The following is a 24069-nucleotide window of genomic DNA, read 5'->3' on the forward strand; positions in this document are numbered from 1 at the left end:
TGATTGGATTTCCAGCTAAAACTTTGAAAGCGTTACTACTTTTTTCCAATCTGGTTACGTGATCTGCCCATCTGAACCTCCTAGATTTGATGACCCTAACAATGTTTGAAGCCATTACTATAATATCTAACTTCCCCTTTCCTTATTAAGAAAGTGCCCATTGTGAGGAAGTTGGAGATGTGAAAATCGGTATATAAGCTCTTAAAAAAAAAAAAAAAAAAAAAAAAAAAAAAAAGTGTCTGCGAAAATTCCGCTTTTAAAGAGAGTAAGAGGGGGGGACTATTACTATAATAATATTTCCCATTATTTACTCAGAAAATGTTTAGCGTAAGGATTCGTTTAGGTTGAAGGTATACAATTCGTTATAGAAACTCTTTACTAAAAATAAGGGTAACACGTATTTCAGCGTTTTCGAAAATTTTCCTCATGGAAGAAGGTGGACAATTATGGAAGAAAAGTGGTTCACTGAAAATCCAGGCCATACTAATATACCTAGAAACGTGAGATTTGGGCAGAAAACTCCTTTTGTTATGAGAACTACGGAAACGATTTTTTTTTTTTTAAATGCGTGTGCTAAGGGAGGTAAAGGGGATTAAAATGTTTCGTCCAGAATAGATTAGCACATAAATCCTTGAAGTTAGGGAGATTAAACTCGGCGTATAAACTTTCTAAAGGAAAGTGTGTTCAAAATTAATGCGAAAAATAAAGCATCTGACAAACTGTTTAAGTTGGGAAAATGAAAAATCTGTAAATATACTCCACATTACAAACAAGCGGATACTTGACCCAGCATTTTTCAAAATTCTGTTTTTAAAGGGGAAAGATGCAATTTCTATTTTTTTTTTGCCATATTGAAATATATATATATATATATATATATATAAAACTGTAACGTTCCATGGTATGCTCTTTATACTGAAGGAGACGGGTGATTAATGAAAATCAGTGAGTATAAATTTTTGTGCTTTCACACCGGGAATTAAACGTGTACCAAAGACACATTCGCTAGCCACTTTATCAGCGGGAAGGGCTTCGCAACATTGGAGTAGACGTTGTCTGTTGTTTGTGATCGCATCACAAAAACGTGTTACCCGTTTGAAATGAATGTTAAAACATAATTATTGCCTCAAGTTTTTTATCATGTCATATTGATTAACGGCTTATCCTAAGGGGCGTAGGAAAGTTCAAAATTTATGTAAAAAATAAAGTATCTCATGGGTTTTTACAATAAACTGAAATGTATATTATTCTAAGGAGGATAATAGGTTCAAATGTTTTCCATAAACTTATTCTCTCCATGCAAAGAACGTGCGTTTTAGCTAATAATAATAATACGGTATGGAACCTACGCATGTTCGTTATTCGTACACATGGCGAAAAAACTTTACAATAAACACAGTACTACAGACGTAATCATTTAACGCAAAGAATTCCTAAGAGTAAACAATATCCTTACAAATTTTACACTTGCAACAGAATTGCATTTTTAAAGACTGCTCTGAATCTATAGTCGTGATCTAAGGACTATTACAAAAGACATGACAAACCTAGATTACCAGATCAATATTTTTGATATTACTGATTCAATGCTCAGCAAAGGATGACAGAAACAATTTTATTTTTCTATTATTACCTTTCTTTCTATCTTCCTCTTTCTCCTCCTTCTAGTGTACTCACTTTATTCATTTAGTATTATTCATTGATTTTATAATATAGTATTTTACAATGATGAATTCCATAAGCAGATGACTACGGAATTTTCATATCTAAGGTAACAAAAATTAGAATAAACCTAAATGTTTCCTTACGTGCAATATGAAGAAATCAACGCTTTAATTTATAGCAGTTAATGTTCAGAATATCGCTGGTATGCTGCACTAAAACTACGTGACTAATTTACCGAAATAATGCTATATGAGAACGAATGTTTCTTCAAATACCCCTACTCATTTAAAGGATATTACCAATTTCTATAATACATTCGTAGCTACTTCTTACACAAAATCATTTTAAAAGATTCACTTTATACAATATACATACAAATACTTTGGCATATCAGAATTTAAAATTCATCATAATTGATCACGATATAGTTTTAGGAGAATATTATCGCGCCACCATTTATTTTGAAATGGCGACATAAACTACAACTTTTCTACATTTGTATAAGGCAGTGAAAGAACAAAGATACTTATCGTACCTACGTTATACCTATTTATATCGAGATTTTCCAATGTGTCAGATCAAAAGATAGAAAAGGTATGTGAACAATGCTACCCAATGACTGGCATAATTCAACGATGACCACTTCGATAATGTATGTGCATAATTATAACCCTCTTCTTGAAGTTTCGAAGACATATCGAACATTACTCCTAAATAAGCTAGATGAAACATAGCAAGAATACCAAACCCAATGTTAGCTATAACAACCCAAAATTTCTTATCCTTGCTTCGATGACTGCAATCCTTTCGACAAGGGCGGGCCTGTATACAGGCTCCGAAGATCACAGTTAGTTTTTGTCGTAATACATATTCAATGTAAGTGTAGGCCCCCAATGACAAAAGTACAGCAGCTAACTGAAAATTTAATCCATGTAAAAGAGAACTCACAGCATAGGTTGACAAAATGGCAGCAAAACTTCCAAGTGGTTTTGTTGTCCTGAATACATCTGAAAGAAAAGAAGATAATAAAATCCATTATTTAAGAATTTATCAGCAAAGTTACAGTAGGTATTATATTACAACGGTAAATTTACTTATCCATTAGTAACAGAGTTCTATGGCCATTTTACACTGGGAATAATTAACAATGAAACAATGGAAGAACATTTTGGAAGTCGGTTAGGGCCGTACAACTCCAGAAGTGCATCATGTCACTGAAAAAACATCAACCAATGGCCGGACGAGAGATTCGAACTGGGACTTCCCAACACACAGTGCACAGTGGGCTTAAGTCCCCAAAAGCTGGTTAAAATAAGAATACATTGGTCAATTTGCATGATATTACGAATATACAGGTATTCGAGGTCGCTGATAACGAATAGGATATGAGATCATAAATCAAAAATTCAATATGGCGGGGTTAACATTCTTTAAATAGGTTGCAAACTAGTTTCGTCATATTTCTGAGGTCGCTGATAACGATTATGAGATCAGACATTAAAAATACAACATGGTGGGCAAAATATTTTAAAGCTTCGCCAAATAGGCTCAAAACTACAGACGTGTTCAAATTATTAGACTCAACATTCAACTTCTGAATATTTTACTGTTCTTACAATATTACGTGAGAAAATACGTTCGAACTTGGTCCAAATTACTACTTTGTAACTCTGCCCTAATTTCTAGTAGGTGTTGCATATGCTTTTCTGTATCAATAAAACAATTGCGTAGTAACATTCAAATATAATTACTATAAAGTGTGTATATCTAAATTGGAAACAAAAAATGAAATGGAATACTTACGAGAAAATTCTCTCTCTCACAAAGATTAATATTACTTATGAAATCCCTTATTCTTTATTGTCTTTTATCCTTTGTGGCATCCTATGTACCAGTTTAGCATATTTTGCCTTCAAGTCAGCATCGTGATACCACAAATTGTTGATCATCTTGAATCAATTGAAGTTTGGTTCTAACGTGCTTTTTCTCTAGCTCTTCTTTCATGAAGCTCCAAAAGTTTCCAATCGGGATTATATCAGGACTAGTGCGTGGCCACGGAAGAACACTAATTTCGTTGTCCTCGAAGAATTTTGTCGCAGCTTTGGCCCGGTGGCTTGGGGCTCCATCATGCATAAAGATGAATTGTACGTCATCAAACAAGAGTGTAGTCTGGGAAAGCAGTTCTTTTTGAAGAACTTGTAGGTATTGGTCGTGCTTCATTGTTCTCTCTATTATATATAATCTTCCAGACCCAAAGACAGAGGTCACACCCCAGACTATGATTGAAGTAGGATGCTTCACGGTTTATTAAAGACATTCCAACTTGAATTCCTCCCAGGTCAACGTCGTACATATTGTGAACATTCATCAGACACAAAGATACGTGAAACACACTATTCTCCAATCGTCAGCAGTCCAATATTCTAGGCCTCGTGCCCAATCGAGGCGCTTCTGTGCCATGATTGGAGTAGACTCTAATTTTTGTTTTCTTTCTTGACAGTGTGCTTTTATTCCCTCGGCACAAAGAATCCTTTGAACACTTTCAGGCCAAATGTCTGCGCCGTACTCAGCCATTTTTATGCTTAAGTCTATTAGAAGTTGCACTTTGGTTACCCGAGTTTTCTGATACCTGTTAGCGACAGGTTTGGTTTTCGCCCACACTTCCCAACCCTACTTTGGCTCTTGTTCATTTCAACAGAGATTCTACTCAGAGATTTTTGTTCTATCCCAACTCTACTAGCAATGTATTGCCACGTATATCTTATTTCCACCAGAAGTATTTTGTTAGCTTCCATTTTACGTGGAGAAAGGTCTTTTGCTTTTCCCATTATGCTGCAATTACAGGACTACACAGAATAAAAGATTGATGCACGAAATACGTCACGATCATTTTAAACTGGCCCATTCGAACTGTTGAACAATTTGAATGCCGTTAACTTCTTACGACAGCAACAACAACACTTCAGACTGTAGCTTGTTGATAGGAACCACAATAGCTATCTACAACTGAAACACTACTTTCTGAATTCCCCCCCTCACTAATACCATCTGCTGTTCAACGATGATATTACCACTTCAACTGTACAGTAAACAAATGAAGGATCCTATATTGGTGGTTTAACCATTAAATTAAATGTTCTAGAACTCCGAAATTTGGACTCCTACATCAATTTTGCATTTTTCGTGCGTGAGTCTAATAATTTGAACACGTCTGTAGTTCCATCATATGTTTGAGGCCAGTGATAACGATTATAAAGTCAGAATTTTAACATTCAAAACGGTTATGAAGTAAATTGCAATACAGTTTGTAAAAAAATAACTGCATCACTTGCTAAAAGTATGGCAGGACATGTAAAGAATAACAGTAGTTACTTTTAGTAGTGATATGCATTCATAGATTTTCATAAAAACAAATCACGTGTGGTTCTCTTACACAGTCTTTTGTTTTGTTGTTATTTGTTTCCCCTTTTTGTCACCAGGCTAGTTTCGTTGAAAAACTGCATATGCAGCTCGGGTGGAGATTGATAAAGTAATGCACATTGTTCTTATCGCGTGATTGTTTGCCTGATTGGTGTTGCAGTGTTTGCTTTTATAGTGTTCTGAAGTTTATAAATATATAAGCAGTGTATTTAATGCGAATAGATTGTTATTGATTTGACGAATCATGAGCTTGAGAGACAGTTCACCTCGCAAACAAGGACAAATATTGGCCCTACACAAGGAAGGAATAAGTCAAAGAGAACTTGGTAGAAAAGTTAACGTTCATCAGTCTACAGTATCAAGAATCATTAAGAAACAGCTAGAATTTGGACGCTGTTCGCTTAGAAACAGGTGTGGAAGGAAGAAGAAAACATCTGCGAGGGTTGATCGAAAATTGAAGTCACTAGCGTTGCAGAAAAGAAGCATGAGTTCACGTCAACTGGCTGCACAAATGAAAATGGAGTTAGGTATTAGAGTGAGCCATTCAACAGTAGTGTCTAGACTGAAGTCTTTTGGATTTGACAAGAAAAAGCCGCGAAGAAAACCGCAACTGACAAAGAAACATAAGGATGCAAGGAAAATTTTTGTGCAAAGGTACGGGGAATGGACAGAGGAAGACTGGGATCGTGTGATTTTTTCGGACGAAAAGAAGTTTAATATTGTTGGAAACGACGCTGGAGTGAAGATTTGGTTGCGTAGGGGAGAGGAATTAAATGATAATCGTATATCTGAGACACAGAAGTTCTAAGGAAGTGTTATGTTGTGGGGTTGCTTCACATCGAGAGGAGTTGGAAAAATTGAAATTTGTAATGGTTCAGTTAACAGCGAAAAGTATATACAAATTCTTGATCATAAATTAATTCCAACAGCTAGGACTTATTTTACAGGGGCAAATCTGAACAAATTCTACTTTCAGAATGACAATGCCTCATGCCATTGATCTCGTTCAGTCAATAATTGGTTTAAGGAGATGGATATAGAGAGAATCTGGTGGCCTCCTAATTCACCAGATTTAAATCCTATCGAAAACCTGTGGCATATTATGAACAAGAAACTGCGGAAAAGGTGTTTTGAAAACAGGAACCAGCTAATGGTAGCAATTGTACATACTTGGTACCATGATTTAGACATGTTAACATGCCGTAATCTTGTTCACAGTATGCCCAGAAGAATTCAGACTGTCAGGAAGGCTAAAGGAGGCCATACAAAATACTAAATGAAGGACAGTATTAAAAATGGTGATATTGTGTTATTCAGTCACTTAGAAATCAAGAAAAAATATTTTTTCTTGCTAAATGTTACCTTTATAAGATAATTTTTTCAATTAGTTTTTTGCAAAATATTTTTGTAATATAGTTAGGGGTACTTCATTTTACAGTAATTTTGTGAATAATTGTAGACAAAATGCGTTTGAACTAATTTAGCAGTTACAATAAACATCCAGTAACATGCTGGTTAAATTTTAAATATGTTATGCTGTATCATACAATTTATATGACCCAAGTAAGAAAATTTATTGCCATAAATCTAAGTGATGCAGTTATTTTTTTTACAAACTGTATAACAAAATAACACATATATTTATTATTACTATAGTATCAAATTACTAATAATTGTTACAAATAGGTATTCTTGACATTTATTGGGAAACACGAGCATAATTTTGTAAGGGAACTTATGGGCAGCTATTTTTGGATCAAAAGATCCAATATATTTCAGACAGAAAGTTTCTTGTAGGCCTTATATCTGAAGAACTACATATAGTGTAGCCAAACCAAAACTACCACTTAACTCAGTATGATGTGCTTATTCCGTAAAACATACGAAAACTCGATTTAGGGGCCATTAAAAATTTTTGTAGGCCCTGATCCAAAAAATCCAATGTTTTTCATTCAATTATAAATTTTCTTGTAAGCCTTAGTTCTGGAGAACTACATATACTATAGCCAAAGCAAAACTATCACTTAACTCAGTGTAGGGTGCTTATTCAGTAAAAAAATAAGAAATCTCGATTTAGGGTCCATTCAAAAATTTTGTGGCCCCTGATCGAAAAAATCCAATATATTTCATTCAACCAAACGTTTTCTTGTATGTCTTATATCTGGAGAACTGCATATAATGTATCCAAACCAAAACTACCACTTAACTCAGTTTGATGTGCTTATTCCGTAAAATATACGGAAACTCGATTTATCTAGAGGCCGTTCAAAAATTTTGTGGCTCCTGACCCAACATCTAATTATTGGCAACGATCGCAATCTTTTGATCCATTTTTTGAATCATTCCTAAAATTCTTGTTTGAGAATTCCGTTTGCGTATAATATTGCGTATGTCGTAAAATCAATATGTGGACAGGATTATGTGGAATTCATAACTGTTTTTCTGCATTTATCTACTTTTTTCTTTAGTTTTTGTTAACTGTAATGAAAATTTGTGGTAACTTCAATTGTTTTCTCAGCTTAAATTATTTAAATGTCAATTCTGCATACCTTCGTCTATTTTATCTAATTTGAAAATCCAAAGAGAATGTTGAAAATTAACAAAGTTATGATACTTTAAATCAAAGTGTTTTTATGTTCGCGTTCACTACATCTGAACCGGTCAAATGGCACTTTTCAAGTGACTGCCTGCTCCGCAGGTATAACAAAGAGACGGATGTTTTAACGGAATTAGACACTTCAAACATTCTACTATACGAGCCAAGGCCTGAAAATTCTCGAATCGAAAATTTGTTTTTTGATTTCTGTCAAGCTTTTTGCAAATTCAGTCCACTGGCTGACAGCGAAGCATAAAGCTAATTACTCAGCCACGCGTAAATTACACAGGGAAAAACAAAATATCTGGCTCCTCTTCTCAAATTGATTTCAGAACTTCCAGTCTAATTGACAATTCAATTCAATATTTACGTATGGGCTGCTGTAGGCTTCATTGATTGACAAAGTCATGTTCAAGCTTTTCTTTTACGGGAAAAGCCACATATACTATCATATTAAGAACACCTGTCTTTCATCTTTGTTGTAAAAGATTTTTAATCAAAGCTGCACTTAAATAATAATAATAATAATAATAATAATAATAATCTTTATGCTTAAATAATGATTTAAAAGAGGCAAAGAAGACGTGATCTTGATTTCACCTACGGATAACAGTGTTATCAAACAAAGATATAGACAAGCTTTCCTTATTATTGTTCAATGAAATTCTGAACAATTTTATCTTCTTTTTACTGTCGTTGTGGTTGGTTTACTTAACCGTAACCGATCTTCTTTGGTTCAAGTGTGTTTGGAATAATCCTCACGAGACTAAGTGGGCACTCTAACGCCAACATAATCCAGGGACTTCAGCAGTGCTTGACTTCGAACTTAAGGGATTTGATAAAGCAGTACAGTTAGGGGGTTGACGGACTATTTAACTCCACGTGACAGAAAGATGATACCACTCAAAAGCGATGTAAAACAACTAGATCCTTTCCATCGATTGATTTACGTCCTTTGTCAGCAGCGAGCCTCCATCGGACGAGATCTCTAGTTTAAAGGATTAGGAATTAGATTTTTGGACTTTCGGCATCTATGACCATGTTAGCCCGTCATGTATGAGGGATGACGTCCCTCGACAATCACACTGCCCGAGAAATGGGAGAGGAAGGAAGGAAACAGCCTGGGATCATTATGTCAGGCACCATCCCGGCATTTACTTGCTATGAATGAGGAAAACTCAGGAAAACCTCACTCAGAATGGCTGACCTGAAAAAGATTTTCACTTTTTCGACCGAGTGTCCTCACCAGGAATACAACACGGGATCGCTTGTACCAAAGGTGAGAACGTTAGCGACTACGCTACGCGGAACCATACTTGTGGTTTAAAGTGAGATGAGTCATTATAATCTGTTGAATGTTCTCTTATTGGGAATCGAACCGGGGCCTTCCTACACCAAAGACACGTGCTCTAACGCCACTAAATTAGGAGGATAAAATGTTTCCGAAATATGAGTATGGAGAATAGGTACAATTAATTCGGTCGAACGTAAAGTTACTAAGGACGTACTAGAAATAGTGGTGGATGAAACAACAACAATGGAAGTAACTAGAAAGAGGAAAACCAACAAGTTAGGTACTGTTTGAGAATAAACTATATTTTGAGGACGTGATGGAAGAAGAAGAAACATAATTAATGGGTGATCAAGACGAAGAGATTAGCTAAGGACCATAATCCACAGAAGATTCTCAATTTGTAACAAGTCGAATAGTTGGAGTTTGTCACCCCTTTTCAACATCGAGGGCATATATGAAACGTGGACATCCAGCAGCCATAATGCGTTCACATTCCAAAGCTCTCTCCGGAAATCAAACCCTGGACTCTGTGCACCAAAGAGCCGCGCATTAGCAACTACAACAAATGAGAAGGCGATTTGTGGCAATCATCACACAATGATGAATTAATACTTAACGAAGATCATAGTGACATGTGATAGTTTCTTTACCGAATCAAATAACGAAATTCATCCTACCTAAATCCCTATGATATAAATCAACAATTTTCTACGGTTTAGGAACTGCAGCAGTTTACAACGTTAATGGCAACATAGTGTGGCATTATAAGTGAGGTAGTGATCAGTGTTCTTGCTTCATAATCATGAGATCGGTTGAAAACTCTCTACTAACTATCCACATTTGAAGCTTTTCCCAGTGCTTTCTCTCAGCTCCATCATAAGCACTCACGAATATACATTCAAACATAGATTATATCGTCGACTTCCTTCTCTTCCTTGTTATTGTTCACTGGTATTGATTCTAATGTAAATTTGGCTCGCAGACAATATCTGGAAGTTGGGTAAATAGATAAATAAATAAATAAACAGTAATCTAAAATGAAGTAAAATAAACAGTAATGTATATCTTTAATACACATAAACCGAAGGACTAATATACAGGTATATATATATATATATATATATATATATATATATATATATATATTTACATCTATATAGATATACATACCGGTATAGATATAGATGTAGGATATATATAGATCAATAGTTTTATAATTGTGTTTATATGTTTTTAAACAATAAAGCATAAGCAGAGACTATACGTTCGAAAACCATTTTCAAACTGCGGCAAGCAGTTAGCGTACGCGCCTTTGGCGTAAGAGACCCGGGTTCGATTCCCGGCGGGATTTCATGTGGTTCGGATTCCACGTTAATCAGTAGGTCCACGTCCCATATAGTCTCGCTGCTGCATGGGACGTTAAACTCAAAATCAAGTCAACTCCAACTGCGGCAATTTTTGGTGTCATCACGCATTATGCCACACAACTGCCAGTCTGAGAAGTTGCACATCCAGCAGACATTCAACGACTGAGATTTAGGCAATACTTGGAAATATTACAATGGAGTCACATTTTATAAATTTACTATCTCAGAAAATGGGATGCATTTGTTTTCTACTAATATCAATTTCGCTAAAGCAACTGCATTGTGATGATGATGGTAATGCAACTTTTCAGATTTACTTATATCAGCTCCCTCATAATTATATGGATAGCATACGCAACTTTGGCGTAGAAGACCCAGATTTGATTCCCGGCGAAAGATCATTTGGTTCGAATCCCACATTAAGCTATAGATCCACGTGTCACACACCCTCGCTGCTGAACGGAACGGTAAACTCAAATCTCAATTCAATCGTATCCAGATCTACTAATGAAATAGGTTACTTTTTTTTCAAATTTACATTACAAATTAAACAGAGAACTTAAAAGTTCATAACCAATATAAGTCACTAATAAGAAAAAGGATAAATTTTTACTTTGCAAAAGCCAATTAGAAACAATATTTTTCGGAGAATTTTCTCCAGCTTGTAGTAAGTATAATCATAAAAGAAGAAATACAAGTATAAAACCATGGAAATAATTCATATACAAATAAATGATGGGAACATTTATTCTTGGGAACATTCATGTACTATAACAAATATTATTTGTGAGTTAGTAACACTATCATTCGAGCACTGCAACACTCTTATGTTACTGCTGTGTTGGGTGATAGTGAGTAATACGGTTGGCAGTACAGTAGCATTCGTGTGTGGAATAGGCGAAACGTTTGTGTACGAGTTTCAAGGAAGGTATGTGCGTAGTTAGTTGGAGCAAGTGTATCCAAGGCTGGCAGTGCTTTAGGTGTATCCAGAGCAACTGTCCCCAAGATAATGAAGGCATACGGAACGTGTGGCAAAACACCATGAAAGAAGAGAAACAGTGGGCGAAAACCACGCCTAGGTATGATCAAACATTGAAAAGAATTGTCGCCAAGGACTGTCGATGGTTGGAAGAGTAATACCGTCCCATGAGTAAGATTTACCTTTGTTTTAACAACATGGCGGGGAGGCCCAAAGAAGCGTTGATCCGCACTGCCTGCTTTCCACGCTTAAACACGACGGCAGCTCTGTTCTTGTGCGAACTCAATTTTACAGTATTCCGTTGATTCTATTATTACTTTCAAAGAACAAATCATTGCCAGTAAACATGTGAAAATTTAAGTGACTGGGTGCATCTTATGTATAGATGTTATTTCCTAACAACGATACAATTCTCCGTGACGACAATGTGCCAACAAGCAGCCAGATTTGTTCAACTAGGAACACCAAGATGAATTTCAGCTTTTCTCTGGTTTATTAGACTAATAAGCTAAGCTGAATTTTGTTAATCCAGTATGTTTTCGATAGTTTGATGTTTATCTGTATATATAATACTCATAGATTTTATCATGTTATTTTATACGTACACTCATATCATGGTATCGGTATGGGAGCAGATACATAGGGAGAGAAATGCAAATTAAAAAGAAACATGTACAGAAGGGTACAAAAGTAAATGTTAAAAATATCACAGTGTAACAATGCACACACATGAGTGGTGGTACATTGAACTGGGTTTGTGCCATATTAACTTTGACTAAATGCGTATTCTGAGGGCGGGAGAGGAGCAGAAGTTCAAAAATCTATACGAAAAATTAAGAATCTCACGATCCTGTCAAGTTAGAAGATGAACTTTAGTATATGAATCCTCAGTGAACTTGTGTCCCAACAGTTCTGAAAATTCCCATTTAAAAGGGAACGGAGAATTTTATACCATTTCTTTCTTTACCTTGAACCGATGTTGCCTGTTTGTGTTCGCATAAAGGGTATCGTTTGAGTAGACTGAAATGAATTTTTGAAGATGGTACTTACCTTGAGTTGAGCTTTTATTATATTACTTTGATTCAAGGATGCATCGTAAGTGAGAGAGGTAGTAGTGGTTCAAAATTTATGTAAAAATTACAGTAACTCACTAGCCCGTCAACTTAGGAACTCAATATATAAACTTCTCATTAAAAATAAGTGAATATCTCTTACAGCGTTTTTAAAAAATTTCTATATCTATATATCCACTGAAAGCGATGTTGCTTGTTCTTTGTGATCACATCACGGGGAAACGGTTGAACAGTTTGAAATGAATTTTGGAACGTAATTTGTATCTACCATGAGTTGAATTTTTATTATATTACTTTGATTAAAGGGTGCATCATAATGGGAATAGAGGGGGTTCACCATTTCTTTCAAAAATACAGTATCTCATGAGCCCGTCAAGTTAGGAAGAAGAAACTCGGTATATAAACTCCTCATTAAAAATAAGAGAACATGTCTCTCTCCGTTTCTTGAAAATTTACGTTTTAACAGAAGAAGGAGAGCATTTTCTATAATTCCTTTTTACACATTTAAGCCAACATAGCTTATTGTTTGTGACTTATTGTGTGTGTCACTGGAAAACGGTTCAACAGCTTAAAATAAGATTTTGAACATAGTTAGTATCTACCTCAAGTTGGTACTTTTATCATGTAACTTTGCTTAAAGGGTGTGTTCTAAGAGAGACAGGGGTTCAAAAATTATGATTAAAATAGAATATTTCATTTTTTTAAACAAATTATTATTTCCATTGACATGTGTATCCTAAGGGGTAGAGGAAGTTCAAATATTTCGCATGAAGCTAATTTTTTCCATGAAATAAAAAAAAAAAAAAAAAAAAAGCATTTCAGCTCATCTAAAATTAAAAAGCAATGCTACTTCATTCCGTTTGTTTTTGAAGTACATACTCACGTATTAGAACAAACAAATATAAAATGTCTTTCTCCATGTGTCAGTTGATTACGAATCGAAAATGTGGCTCCGCGTAGTGTAGTCGCTAACGCTCTCGCATTTGATGCGAGGGGTTACAGTTTCTATTCCCGGTGGGAACACTTGGTCGAGGAGGTGTAAGAGCTTTATCAGGCCAGTAATTTTGAGTGAGGTTTTCCCCATTCACACTAGGCAAATCCGGGATAGTATCTAACGTAAGTCTTAGGTCACTTTCTTCCTTCCCTACTCTTTTCTTCCTAATTCCACGGGAAGTGTGATCGCCGAGGGATGTCATCTTTCATACGAGACGAGCTAACATGACCATAGCTGCCCAAAGCCTAGAAATCTAATTCCTAATCCATAACAAATAGAAAACGCTTCATTTAAAGAAGGGAATTTCTAAACACACACATCTATCTTCTCAACACTAACGGCATTCAGATAGTGAAACTTCTAAATTATTCTTGCGTATCTAGTCGAGTATGTAACGTATAGTACAATTATCGTGTGTTAGAAAGGCTCTTTAATCCTAAAATGTATTGTAAAAATGCAAATTTGGCAACTTGAAATGAGAATAAACAAAATAAAATAAATTTCCATTTCCAGAATTTTAGTTCTACCAAAAAAGACTTTTTATTTGAAATAAACATATATTTAATAAAACCGTTTTTTTTATCTCTGGCTCATGAACTTGAAGTACTATCCCAATGTTTCCTTGGTGTGTTTCGAGAGAAACTAAAGGAATCTTCACTCAGAACGGCTGTCTTAGGGATTTGAATTCTGAGTGTAATAGAGAATTTTATTCCTATTCCATATTATCTTCTCTTTATTAGTCCGCAAAATTGTTTACTTCCTTCTTTCTGCAACTCCAAATATAAGCGAGTGTCAATTGTGCAAAGTGTGCTACGAAAATCAGACAGGGTTTCACGGATTCCCTTGTGCAATATTTTTTTAAACTTCTTTTTTTTTCATTTTTGTTATTTTTAGTTTAGTTCAATGTCAAAGACGTTCCCCTATTTAGGAAGTCTAATATCCTCAGATGGAAGACGTGAAAAGCCGTAAGTTCAAGAGCAGCACAGGCTAACGTAAAAAATGTGTCGTTGAACGTTCAAAAACGATTTATTAAGACGCTGGTATGGGGCGTGGCGCTTTACGGATCAGAGACGTGGACATTGAGAAAAGCTGAATTATCCAAGCTGGAAGCATTTGAAATGAGGTGTTGGCGCAAAATGCTGCGCATATCATGGACCAGGGTGGGAAAAAAAATCATATTTTTTAAAAATCATTTTTGTTGATTTTTTTTATTTAAATCGATGTTTTGATTTAAATCAAATCTTTCTCCTCGTACAATACAAGTCGCGAACTGAAGAAAAAAGCATTAGGAATTAGTATTAAATGCTAATTATGCCATTTAAGTGAAAGTATTGGGGTTGAATTTTGAATTATCCCCAATTGTTAACCTATATCAACCCCAAACAATGTTTCTTAATCCTTTTAAATTATGGCTCTTTATAAAGGTAAATTATAGACTTTCAGTCAAGCAGCTACAGCATCATCCCTATTTATCCTAGGATCATCGTACATACATCACTCTCTTTAGAATAGAACCACTTTTGAAACGGTAACATTCACATTTCCCTATCATGTCCCTGAAGCGGGAAATTTTGAGAGTAATCGGCATTTTTTTTAAACTTTTTTTTTTTTTTTTTTTTTTAATTTTGATTCCCTCTTGATTCCCCTGTGTTAACGCACAGATATCAAAATGAACTGAGAAACACTAAGGGGTGTACTAAATGTGTGTACAAAATTTCAAGCTTCTATATTGAGTAGTAAGGGTGAGATAACTATTTAACAATGCCTCAGATGACCCGGACGTAATATAAAAATTTCCTCAGACATCCCTATTTATCCTAGGATCATCATTTGTACATTATTCTCTTCAGAAGAAAACAAATTTTCAAACGGTACCCTTCAAATGTCTCCCTTATGTATTGGGGCGGGTAAATCACGAAAAAGTGGAATTTTCTGTTAAAATGACATATTTTTAAAAATTTTTATCTCTGTAGACCCCTCGCCCTGTTTTAAGACAGAGATCTGAAAAATACTGAACGGTGCACTGAGTAAATGTGCAAAATTTCAATGTTGTAGGTGCAAAAGTAAGCCCGCGAAAAATAATATTCCCCAAATACCCCAGATTCCCGTACAAAACATGATCTCAGGTAACAGTTTCCTGAGACATCCCTATTTATCCTAGGAGCATAGTACGTACATCATTTTCTTCAAATAAAACAACCTTTCAAACGGTACCATTCATATGTCTCCATCTGAGACGGGAAAATCACGAAAAAAGCTAATTTTTTGTTAAAAATATCCTTTTTTTTAAAAAACATTTTTGCCCCTCTGGACCCCGCTGTTTCCACGCAGAGATCTGAGAACATCTGAAAATTATTAAGAGGTGCACTGAACGAGTGTGCAAAATTTCAGTCTTCTGAATGCAAAATGTAACCCACCAAAAAATAATAATAATACGCATAACAAAAAATATCCTTTTAAGTTTATGACGTCATCACACACTATGCCTTAACGCAGAAAGGCGTGAAAGCGTATGTAACGTGTTCTAAAAATGCCTCCAGTCTTGAAGAAAACAAAGTAAAAAGCCTTATTGGTACTTTTTTAATCGAATAACGAAGACTCTACCCTATCGCCTAAAAATAGGTGATATAATTTAAAAAATTAAGCATTAAGGAAAAAGTACAGCAAATTTTATCAAAATGACACTTTTTACCACAAAAATTACTGATATTTGGCAGAGGTCTATTTTAAAAAAATCACAACTAGCTTGCAGCATGAAGTACATAAATTTCTCCTAAAGTTATAAAATTAATTAAAAAAAATAGAGAGGGGATAGGACCCCTCTAAATAAACCCTATTATCTGGGAACCAACAAATAGACACGCACAAAAAAGAATTTTCATTTTAAATATCGATGGTGATTTCCCCGTTGGAATAGTTAACGATTTTAAAACCCAAACCCAATGTAACGAAAACAAAGTAGGATTGCTCCGTTACTTGTTCAAAACGGGATTTTCCCCAATCATCCTCTGCATGACACTTGTTTTCATACTATACTGTAAATTTGAGTCTCATAGTATTATGATTATTAACTTCCATAATCGAAATAACAGAAAAGAAACTGGATTTTACTCATTTTCACTTTAAATTAATTTATTTCGGAATTCGATTTAAATCAACGATTTTTATTTTAAAAAATCAAGTGATTTAAATCTTGATTTATATCGTGATTTAAATCAATCCACCCTGTCATGGACCAAAAGGAAAGGGAATGAAGGCGTACTAATGAAAGCTAATAAAGAACGACAGATCATGAAGATAATAGAAAAAAGAAGAAACAGCATGCTTGGCCATCTTATTCGGCACTCCGTGTTGATAAGAAAGGCAGAAGGAAAACCAGGAAGAGGAAGACCAAGGATAAAATATGTGGAAACAGTTACGAAGAAGAGACCTTATGAAACTATAAAACGGTGTTCCCAAGGGAAAGGAAAGTTTTAAAATTTCCATGTTGCCCACCAACATATGGTTGGGGTGAACAAGAAATTCAATGTCTGACGATTATGCACCGAGGCTAAGGGATAATGATCGTAGCATGACGAAAGTAGGAGAAAACGAGAAATCTCCAATGAAACCATGCACACGGTGTCTGTCCACCACAAAACTCACTTGGCAGAAGCTGGGATCGAACCAGGACACCCTTGCCAGAGGTAAGCTACCGCAGCTATACAAGGAAATTTCATAGTTTATGTGTACAATAGAACATGAATGCTTAAATGGTACTTTTACTGCGAATATGGCTTTAAATATACGTATAAGATTTAATTAAACCCAATTTTATCCAATAAGACCCAATTGTACCCAATAAAACTTACTTTTTTTTTTTTTTTTTTTTAAAAAAAACTATGTTTTGATAACACTCTTAGAATATGATATCTACCTCTTCCCAGACAGGAATTTGTTTTGATCTCCCAGTGCCACACATGTGTGTAAACGTGATCGAAGGAACAGTACGATATATGACATATGAATGTACGTCCCTCATGACGTGAGCTCCTCCGTGGCTAAGCGGTTAGCGTACGCGCTTTTGGCGTGGGAGACCCGGGTTCGATTCCCGGCGGGAGCTCATGTGGTTCGGATTCCACGTTAATCAGTAGGTCCACGTCTCATATAGCCTCGCTGCTGAGCGGGACGTTAAACTCAATAACTCAACTCCCTCATGAAGCATGTCATATAGCAACCCTCATGAAGCAACAAGTCTACTACATGGTTTCACGAAAAGATCATTTGATCCTTATTTTACGAACGTATGTGTGGTATAGCCTAGCATTTCCCAATAGTAATAAACTTCAGTCATACCTAAGACGAAAAATCTGTTGCAAGATGCATGGTTAGGCTTATTTAATGATTTTCGTAACGTAACGGCAACACATAATGACATTTGATTTGATTTATTAATAACGTTCGCAGTAAATTGAATTAATAAGTGAAGAGGCTGGACCGATCTGAACCATTATATTCAATAAACCACAACGAAAATCACACTTAGGTCCTACCGGAGACAACCCTACAGGCAATACGACAATCTTGATTAGCTTTCATTGTCAGTTATTTATGACACTCACAAATGTTGATTCAATCTTAATTATGTTTTTAGTTAATGCTTATCCATCTCAAAAGTAAATTTACATCCAAATTATAACATAAATTTAAACACATGTTAACAATGGTAGAATAAGAAAGTAGGAGGAAAACGGAAGCATTCCGATAAAATTTAGACACGATGGTGTCCACTTTAAGCTCATACGAACTAAATTTATTTATTGATACGTATTTCTGAGTAGTACCGGCATCAACGACCGTAAGGCCATCACGTATGAGAGATGACATCCCTTGGCGATCACACTACCTGGGGAAGGGGGAAGCAAGAAAAAACTAGGGAAGAAAGGAAGCGGCCTGAAACCTGTACGTTTGATATCATTCCGGCATTTGGCTGGTGTGAATGAAAAAAATAATCACTCAGGATAGCTGGCCTGGAAAAGCTATTACACCTTTTCGACCGAGTATCTCCCCGGAATAGAACCTAGGATCACTCGCACTAAAGGTGAGAGAGTTAGTGACTACCCTACGTGGAGGCACTCATACGAATTAGAACTGAACTTACGACACTTCGTACCAGAGGTGAGCACTACAATACTTACCACTATGTCCTACGATGCTAGTTAAAACTGCGTGTAGATTTGTAGATACTTTTATTTAAAAAATTGTTCATCTTCATTACTTACCACTGGGCATAACTGAGTGAACAGAAACAGGATTTAAGGATATCAACTGACGTATATTCACAATAATTTGTAAACATACTGTTTCGTTTACTGCATTTAACATTGATGTACTATCAACTGTACTATTTCAGTGATCCCTGAAATCGTTCTCAGAGGATCTGAGCAACTTACTTCACTTCTTAGAATTTTGCCTTGCAGTATTTTGTATGCATTGTAAATAATGATGAGATCAAAAAACTTGTTAATATGATAGTATATCTTCCTTATGCTAGAGTCCTCTTCCTTTGGATGTCTTATTTCTATATATATATATATATATATATATATAAAATGCGGAAGATTTTTACGAAGAGTTATAATTTTGTGCTAGTTGTAGAAATCTTGCTTACTTTCAACAAGGATTTTGTGAAGATGTTATTATAATCTCAAATTTACAATTGAACGTAAAGTATTAATTGTATGTTACACTCTGATGATTACACATTTCATTTACTTGCCGAGAACTTTTCAAAATATACAGGGTGGCCCAAAGATAGGTATACACCTGCATTGATCTAGTATAACATTCTACTTTTGCTTCGGCTCTTCCGAGCTTAAAATGTAAGTAAACACACATTAAGAACAAATAATAAAGAAACTAAGTCTACCTGATGAATAACAATATGAAATGATATAAAATGCAATGAGCTGATCAGTACGGTACTGTATACCTAATTTTGGGCCACCCTGTATAAATGTTTATAATATATAGGACATGCTTAACCAATTTACTACGAAGTAGCACTATAAATGTGATAATGTTGAGGATTTCAACGAATTAATGCAAAATAAAATCTAAGAAGTGAGAAGTTGCACGTCAGCTGCCCAGATCTGCCGAGGAAGATGTTTGGGAATCCGAAATAGTACAGTTAATATTACATTAAATGAATATTAGATACAGTAAGCAAGACTGCGTTTAAGAATAGAAACATGGTTATTTTTGTTTAATAACCGAAACATTATAACAGAGAAGGAACAACTTAAAGAGAAAAATATAAATTAATGAAGAAATTAACAATACATAAAAAAATAATAACAAGTAGCAGAGTCACGTGTATACCATGTGAAGGACTTTGGTTTGTATGGCGTACTATTTTCTTAATTAATATTAAACCGAAAGTGGTAGTATGTTTATATCACTTCCGGTTCTAATAATAAGACTAGAGGGGAAATGGAATATATACTTGGAAAGCTTAATTCATTGCAGAAAACTTGTTTTCGCTATCTGTTACTGTTTCTACTCTATACGTTCAACATTAAAACCGGAAGTGGCTGATTTTTACCACTTTCGGAGATGAAAATGGATATGGAATATGATCTTGGAATGCATAATTGATCACAGAGGAGCGATCAACGTTAAACAGGATTCCGGTTTGAATAGGAGTTAAGAGAGAAAACGATACACTTTCTTAAAACGCTAAATTGATTTAAAAAAAAAAACTTTTCACTATCTCTCATCGCTTGTGTTCTATATACTGTCTTATTGAAACTGAAAGTTGTGATGAATTTCTACCATTTCTGGTTTTAGTTAAGAGTTAAGAACGGAAATGAAATATATTCTTGGGATGCTTAATCAATTGCAGAATGCAGTTTCTCTCTCTTACCGAGATCTCTATCTATCTGTATAGCGTTCACCGTTAAAACTAGAAGTAGTTGATTTTCTACCACTTCCGGTTTTAATAAAGTGAAGATGGAATTTATTCTGGGACATTTAATTGATTGCAGAAAACCGCTTCTCACTATCTGTTACTACTTTTACTCTATAGCGATCAATGTTTCAATTGTTTGTGTGCCTGCAAAGGCCCAACAACTGCCTCCGTAGGATAGTTGGAATCCAGACTGTGTTACTTTCTAAAATCGTATTTCTGCAATCTAACTGGTTATCGTTGTTAATTATTTTGTTTACTTGTTCGTATACAGCTTGTTGCTCTTGATGCGATAAACAGGAAACGGGCATAATGAGTTGAGTTGATTTTGAGTTTAACGTCCCGTTCAGCAGCGAGGCTATATGAGACGTGGACCTACTGATTAAACGTGGAATCCGAACCACACGACCACACGCAGGGAATTGAACCCGGGTCTCCCACGCTAAAAGACGGACATAAGTAGACATTTTTTCAATGGGTTGCAGGTTCAATCCAACATCAATAAATATTACCTTCTTCATTTATGAACGTCAAATTCCACCTTATCACTTATAATTTATGCACCACGAAAGTATAAAGGCAAAATAAAATTAAAGCACCGAAAATGCTTTAAAAAAAGAAAGAAAGAACATTTTAAAAATACTTCCTCTCCAAAATCTTCAAATCAACATTCTTCGTTTATTGTATTAAAATTTATGTCAAGAACATTCTCAAAACTTGCAACAACCTAATTCAGTTCTGTAGAAAACCAAACAAATGCGTCTGATTGTGCCAGGTTCGGCCTATTCGGTGGATGCACTGGAAGCCAAGCTCTCTCCATTTCCGAAGAATAGTCATGACGTATGCGGTCTGGCGTTATCAGAGTGGTATACTAGACTCTTCTTGTTGACAAGTTCCGTCTGTTTCCTTTAAATTGCTCGATGCACTCGCACTAATTGTTGACAGTCTATCGTTTTGCCTGGGGGCAGCAGCTCGTGATGTACGATACCCTTCCAATCCCACCAAATACACAGCATAACGTTCCTGGGCGTCAGTGTGAGTTTCGCCATACACTGGAGCTTCTTCTCGTTTCAAGTACGATCTTTTTCAAGTTAACCATTTCTCATCACTCGTGATCAAAATTTCAGAAACAGTTCGAGTTCGTTATGTTTCAGTAGAGATTTGCAGAGAGAAATTTGATCGAGCAAATATTTTTGAGTCAGATCATGTGGCACTCAAACGTCGAACTTCTTTTTGTAGCCAGCTCTCTCCAAATGGTTTAAAAGTGTTTGATGATGGATGTTTAGGTCACTGACGATGTCATGATTGCTTACATGCTGCTCTTGCTGTACTTTTGTTAGAATATAATACACTTTTTTTGTGATTGTCACCCACTGTGACGAGCATCTTCGACATGGAAATTTCCGGAACGAAAGCTACTGAACTATCTTTAGGCTGTTGCTTTTGATAACGTATCTCGCCCATAAACAGCACAAATTTCTCCACATGTTTGCGCAGCATTTGTGACTTTAGTGAAATAAAATTGTCAAATGTTGCACAGTTTTGCGGAAAGTTTATTATCTTTAGGCCCAAACCTTCTATTTGATTCTAAGAATTCCAACACTTCCTGAACAGCTACTAGCTTCAACTGTCAGCTGAAACTGACGTTACCCCTGATCTTCTGCGACTAATATACCATATACCTTGCGATTTGAGACACTAACGCCATCTCGTGTGCATAAACCTCAATAAGAAGTGCGATTTAAATTAAGGGAACTTTGAATTTTTGTAATAACTTTTTTATTTCTTAAGAAATCACAACAGATTTTAATATAATAAACAAATGACAACTGAAAAAAAAGTAGTTGTTTACTATTTGAAGCTATAGACACCAATGCGGCCGATTTCTCGAAGCGTGAACCGGAACTTCCTGAAAAGAGTTTGTCCACTACATTTTGCCACTTCTTTTGCTATTTCCGATCACTTTTTTTGCACATCTTTCACATGCTTGATGAAAGTACGCTTTTTGACCATTTCACGTTTAATTAAAGCCCAAAAACGCTCAATGGGTATAGCCTGAGGAACTTTTGGCACGCTCTCGTTTTTGCCAACAAACTCAATATCAGCGTCAGTAAGCGCGTAGCGCACATTTTTTTCACATAATGCGAAAATGCCATATTGGGCCAAAACACAATGCCATATCCGGTGAATTCTTCTTGTATCCATGGAATCAAAATGCACTCTAAATAGCAGTCACCGTTGATTATCCCACTTCGAACAACAGCAGGCGAAATTTTGCCGTTTGTCGCGATCGCTTGCCAGATCAAAAACTTTTTCGCATACCTGTCTTTAGCTTTTACGAACTTGCTAGGACTAACTTGTTTATCAATGTACGATACATTCTGGAAACATGCGAGAACGCAAAGTTTTGGTAAAATTAAGTTTCATCGTTCATGATTACAATCTTGTTCGCGAACTTCTTGTCGGAGAGTTTGTGGCAGTTGATCTTAGCACGCTGCTTCAGTTCTGCTGTATAAAATGGTGCACTTTTACATGTTTCAACCTTGAATCCGTGTTCTTTCTTGATCTTCCTTGCAGTGAATTCAGAAATTTGATATTTTCGTCCTAAAAACAGTTTGACAAACTAAGGCACTTCAACAATTCTCGGCTAATCGCACTTATCAATTTTTGTGTACATTTTGAAATTGGGCGACCACAATTATTCTTTCTTGATGCTTCACCAGTTTCTGCATAATTTTTTAATATTCTATGCACTGTACTATAAGGATATTCACACTTAAAGTGGTTCAAAGCAGCCATAAAGTCACATGAGCACTAGTTCTCGTAGAATTGGATAATCCGCTTGCGTACAGCCTTGGTCTGTTCGGCTGTCATTCACTTCCCGTTCATGTTTACGCGCTCACACTTAGTGTACGCTTGCGAGACACTATGACGAGCAAAGGGTGAAACTTTCATTGAGATCGAATGAGTTGTTTTGTTTTATACTTGCTTTTTGCCAATAACCTTAACTTAAATCGCACTCCTTATTCTTTAGAGTAGCTGATATATTGTATGAATAAAATTGCGTGAGTTCGTTTTGAGAAAATCGTCCAAAAAAACTCATCCGTACGAGTACACTACCCCTTGGACTTTTTTTCTTTTCTTAAAGAACAAATGTGTTATTTCATATTGTTAGATTATTATTGAAATATTTATTTAAGAAATATAAACAAAATCACCTGTCTGAGAAAGTCATACGAAAAGAACTCGCCCGGAGTAAACTACCACTTCTACATTTCCTAGAAAATGACACATTGCAGTATAGGGTTGTTAATGAAATATTGATATATTAATAAAAGAAAATCTTTATGGCCGTTTTTGAGAAAATAGCTAATTTTGATTTGTCACCCTTAAGTAAACTACCCCTATTTTGGGGGTTAGGAAGAAAATAAATAAATAAATAAGTAAATAATAATAATAAAAAATAATCTTACAAAAGCCTTAAGTTTAAAATTTTGTCTCGATACATGAATGGTATGGTCTCTAGGCGAGTGAACATATTTACACCAGGGCGAGGGGGCGGGCATATATTCAACAATAACTTTTTCGGTATGTAGAGGCAATGAAAGGTGTAAATAACTTGAAATTTCGAATTCGATATCTCCACCTACCGTCACTAGAAAGTAAAATAAATAAATACAAATAATAATAATAATAATAATAATAATAATAATAATAATAATAATAATAATAATA

The 24069-nt window shown here is 35.4% G+C and overlaps 1 protein-coding gene across 2 annotated transcripts in view; it reads right to left on the reverse strand.

Annotated features, from left to right (window-relative positions):
• Positions 1 to 216: 216 nt before the first annotated feature.
• Positions 217 to 24069, reverse strand: part of por (Protein-serine O-palmitoleoyltransferase por) — a 78551-nt gene continuing 54698 nt past the window's right edge. For both annotated transcript variants that reach the window (XM_081762486.1, XM_081762487.1), the window contains exon 7: positions 217 to 2672. In XM_081762486.1, the coding sequence (XP_081618612.1) occupies positions 2239 to 2672 (434 nt within the window). In that variant the 3' untranslated portion in view covers positions 217 to 2238. The remainder of the gene's footprint in view (positions 2673 to 24069) is intronic.

Source organism: Thermobia domestica, chromosome 6, assembly GCF_964235325.1.
Source record: "Thermobia domestica chromosome 6, izTheDome1.hap1.1, whole genome shotgun sequence".
NCBI lineage: Eukaryota > Metazoa > Arthropoda > Insecta > Zygentoma > Lepismatidae > Thermobia > Thermobia domestica.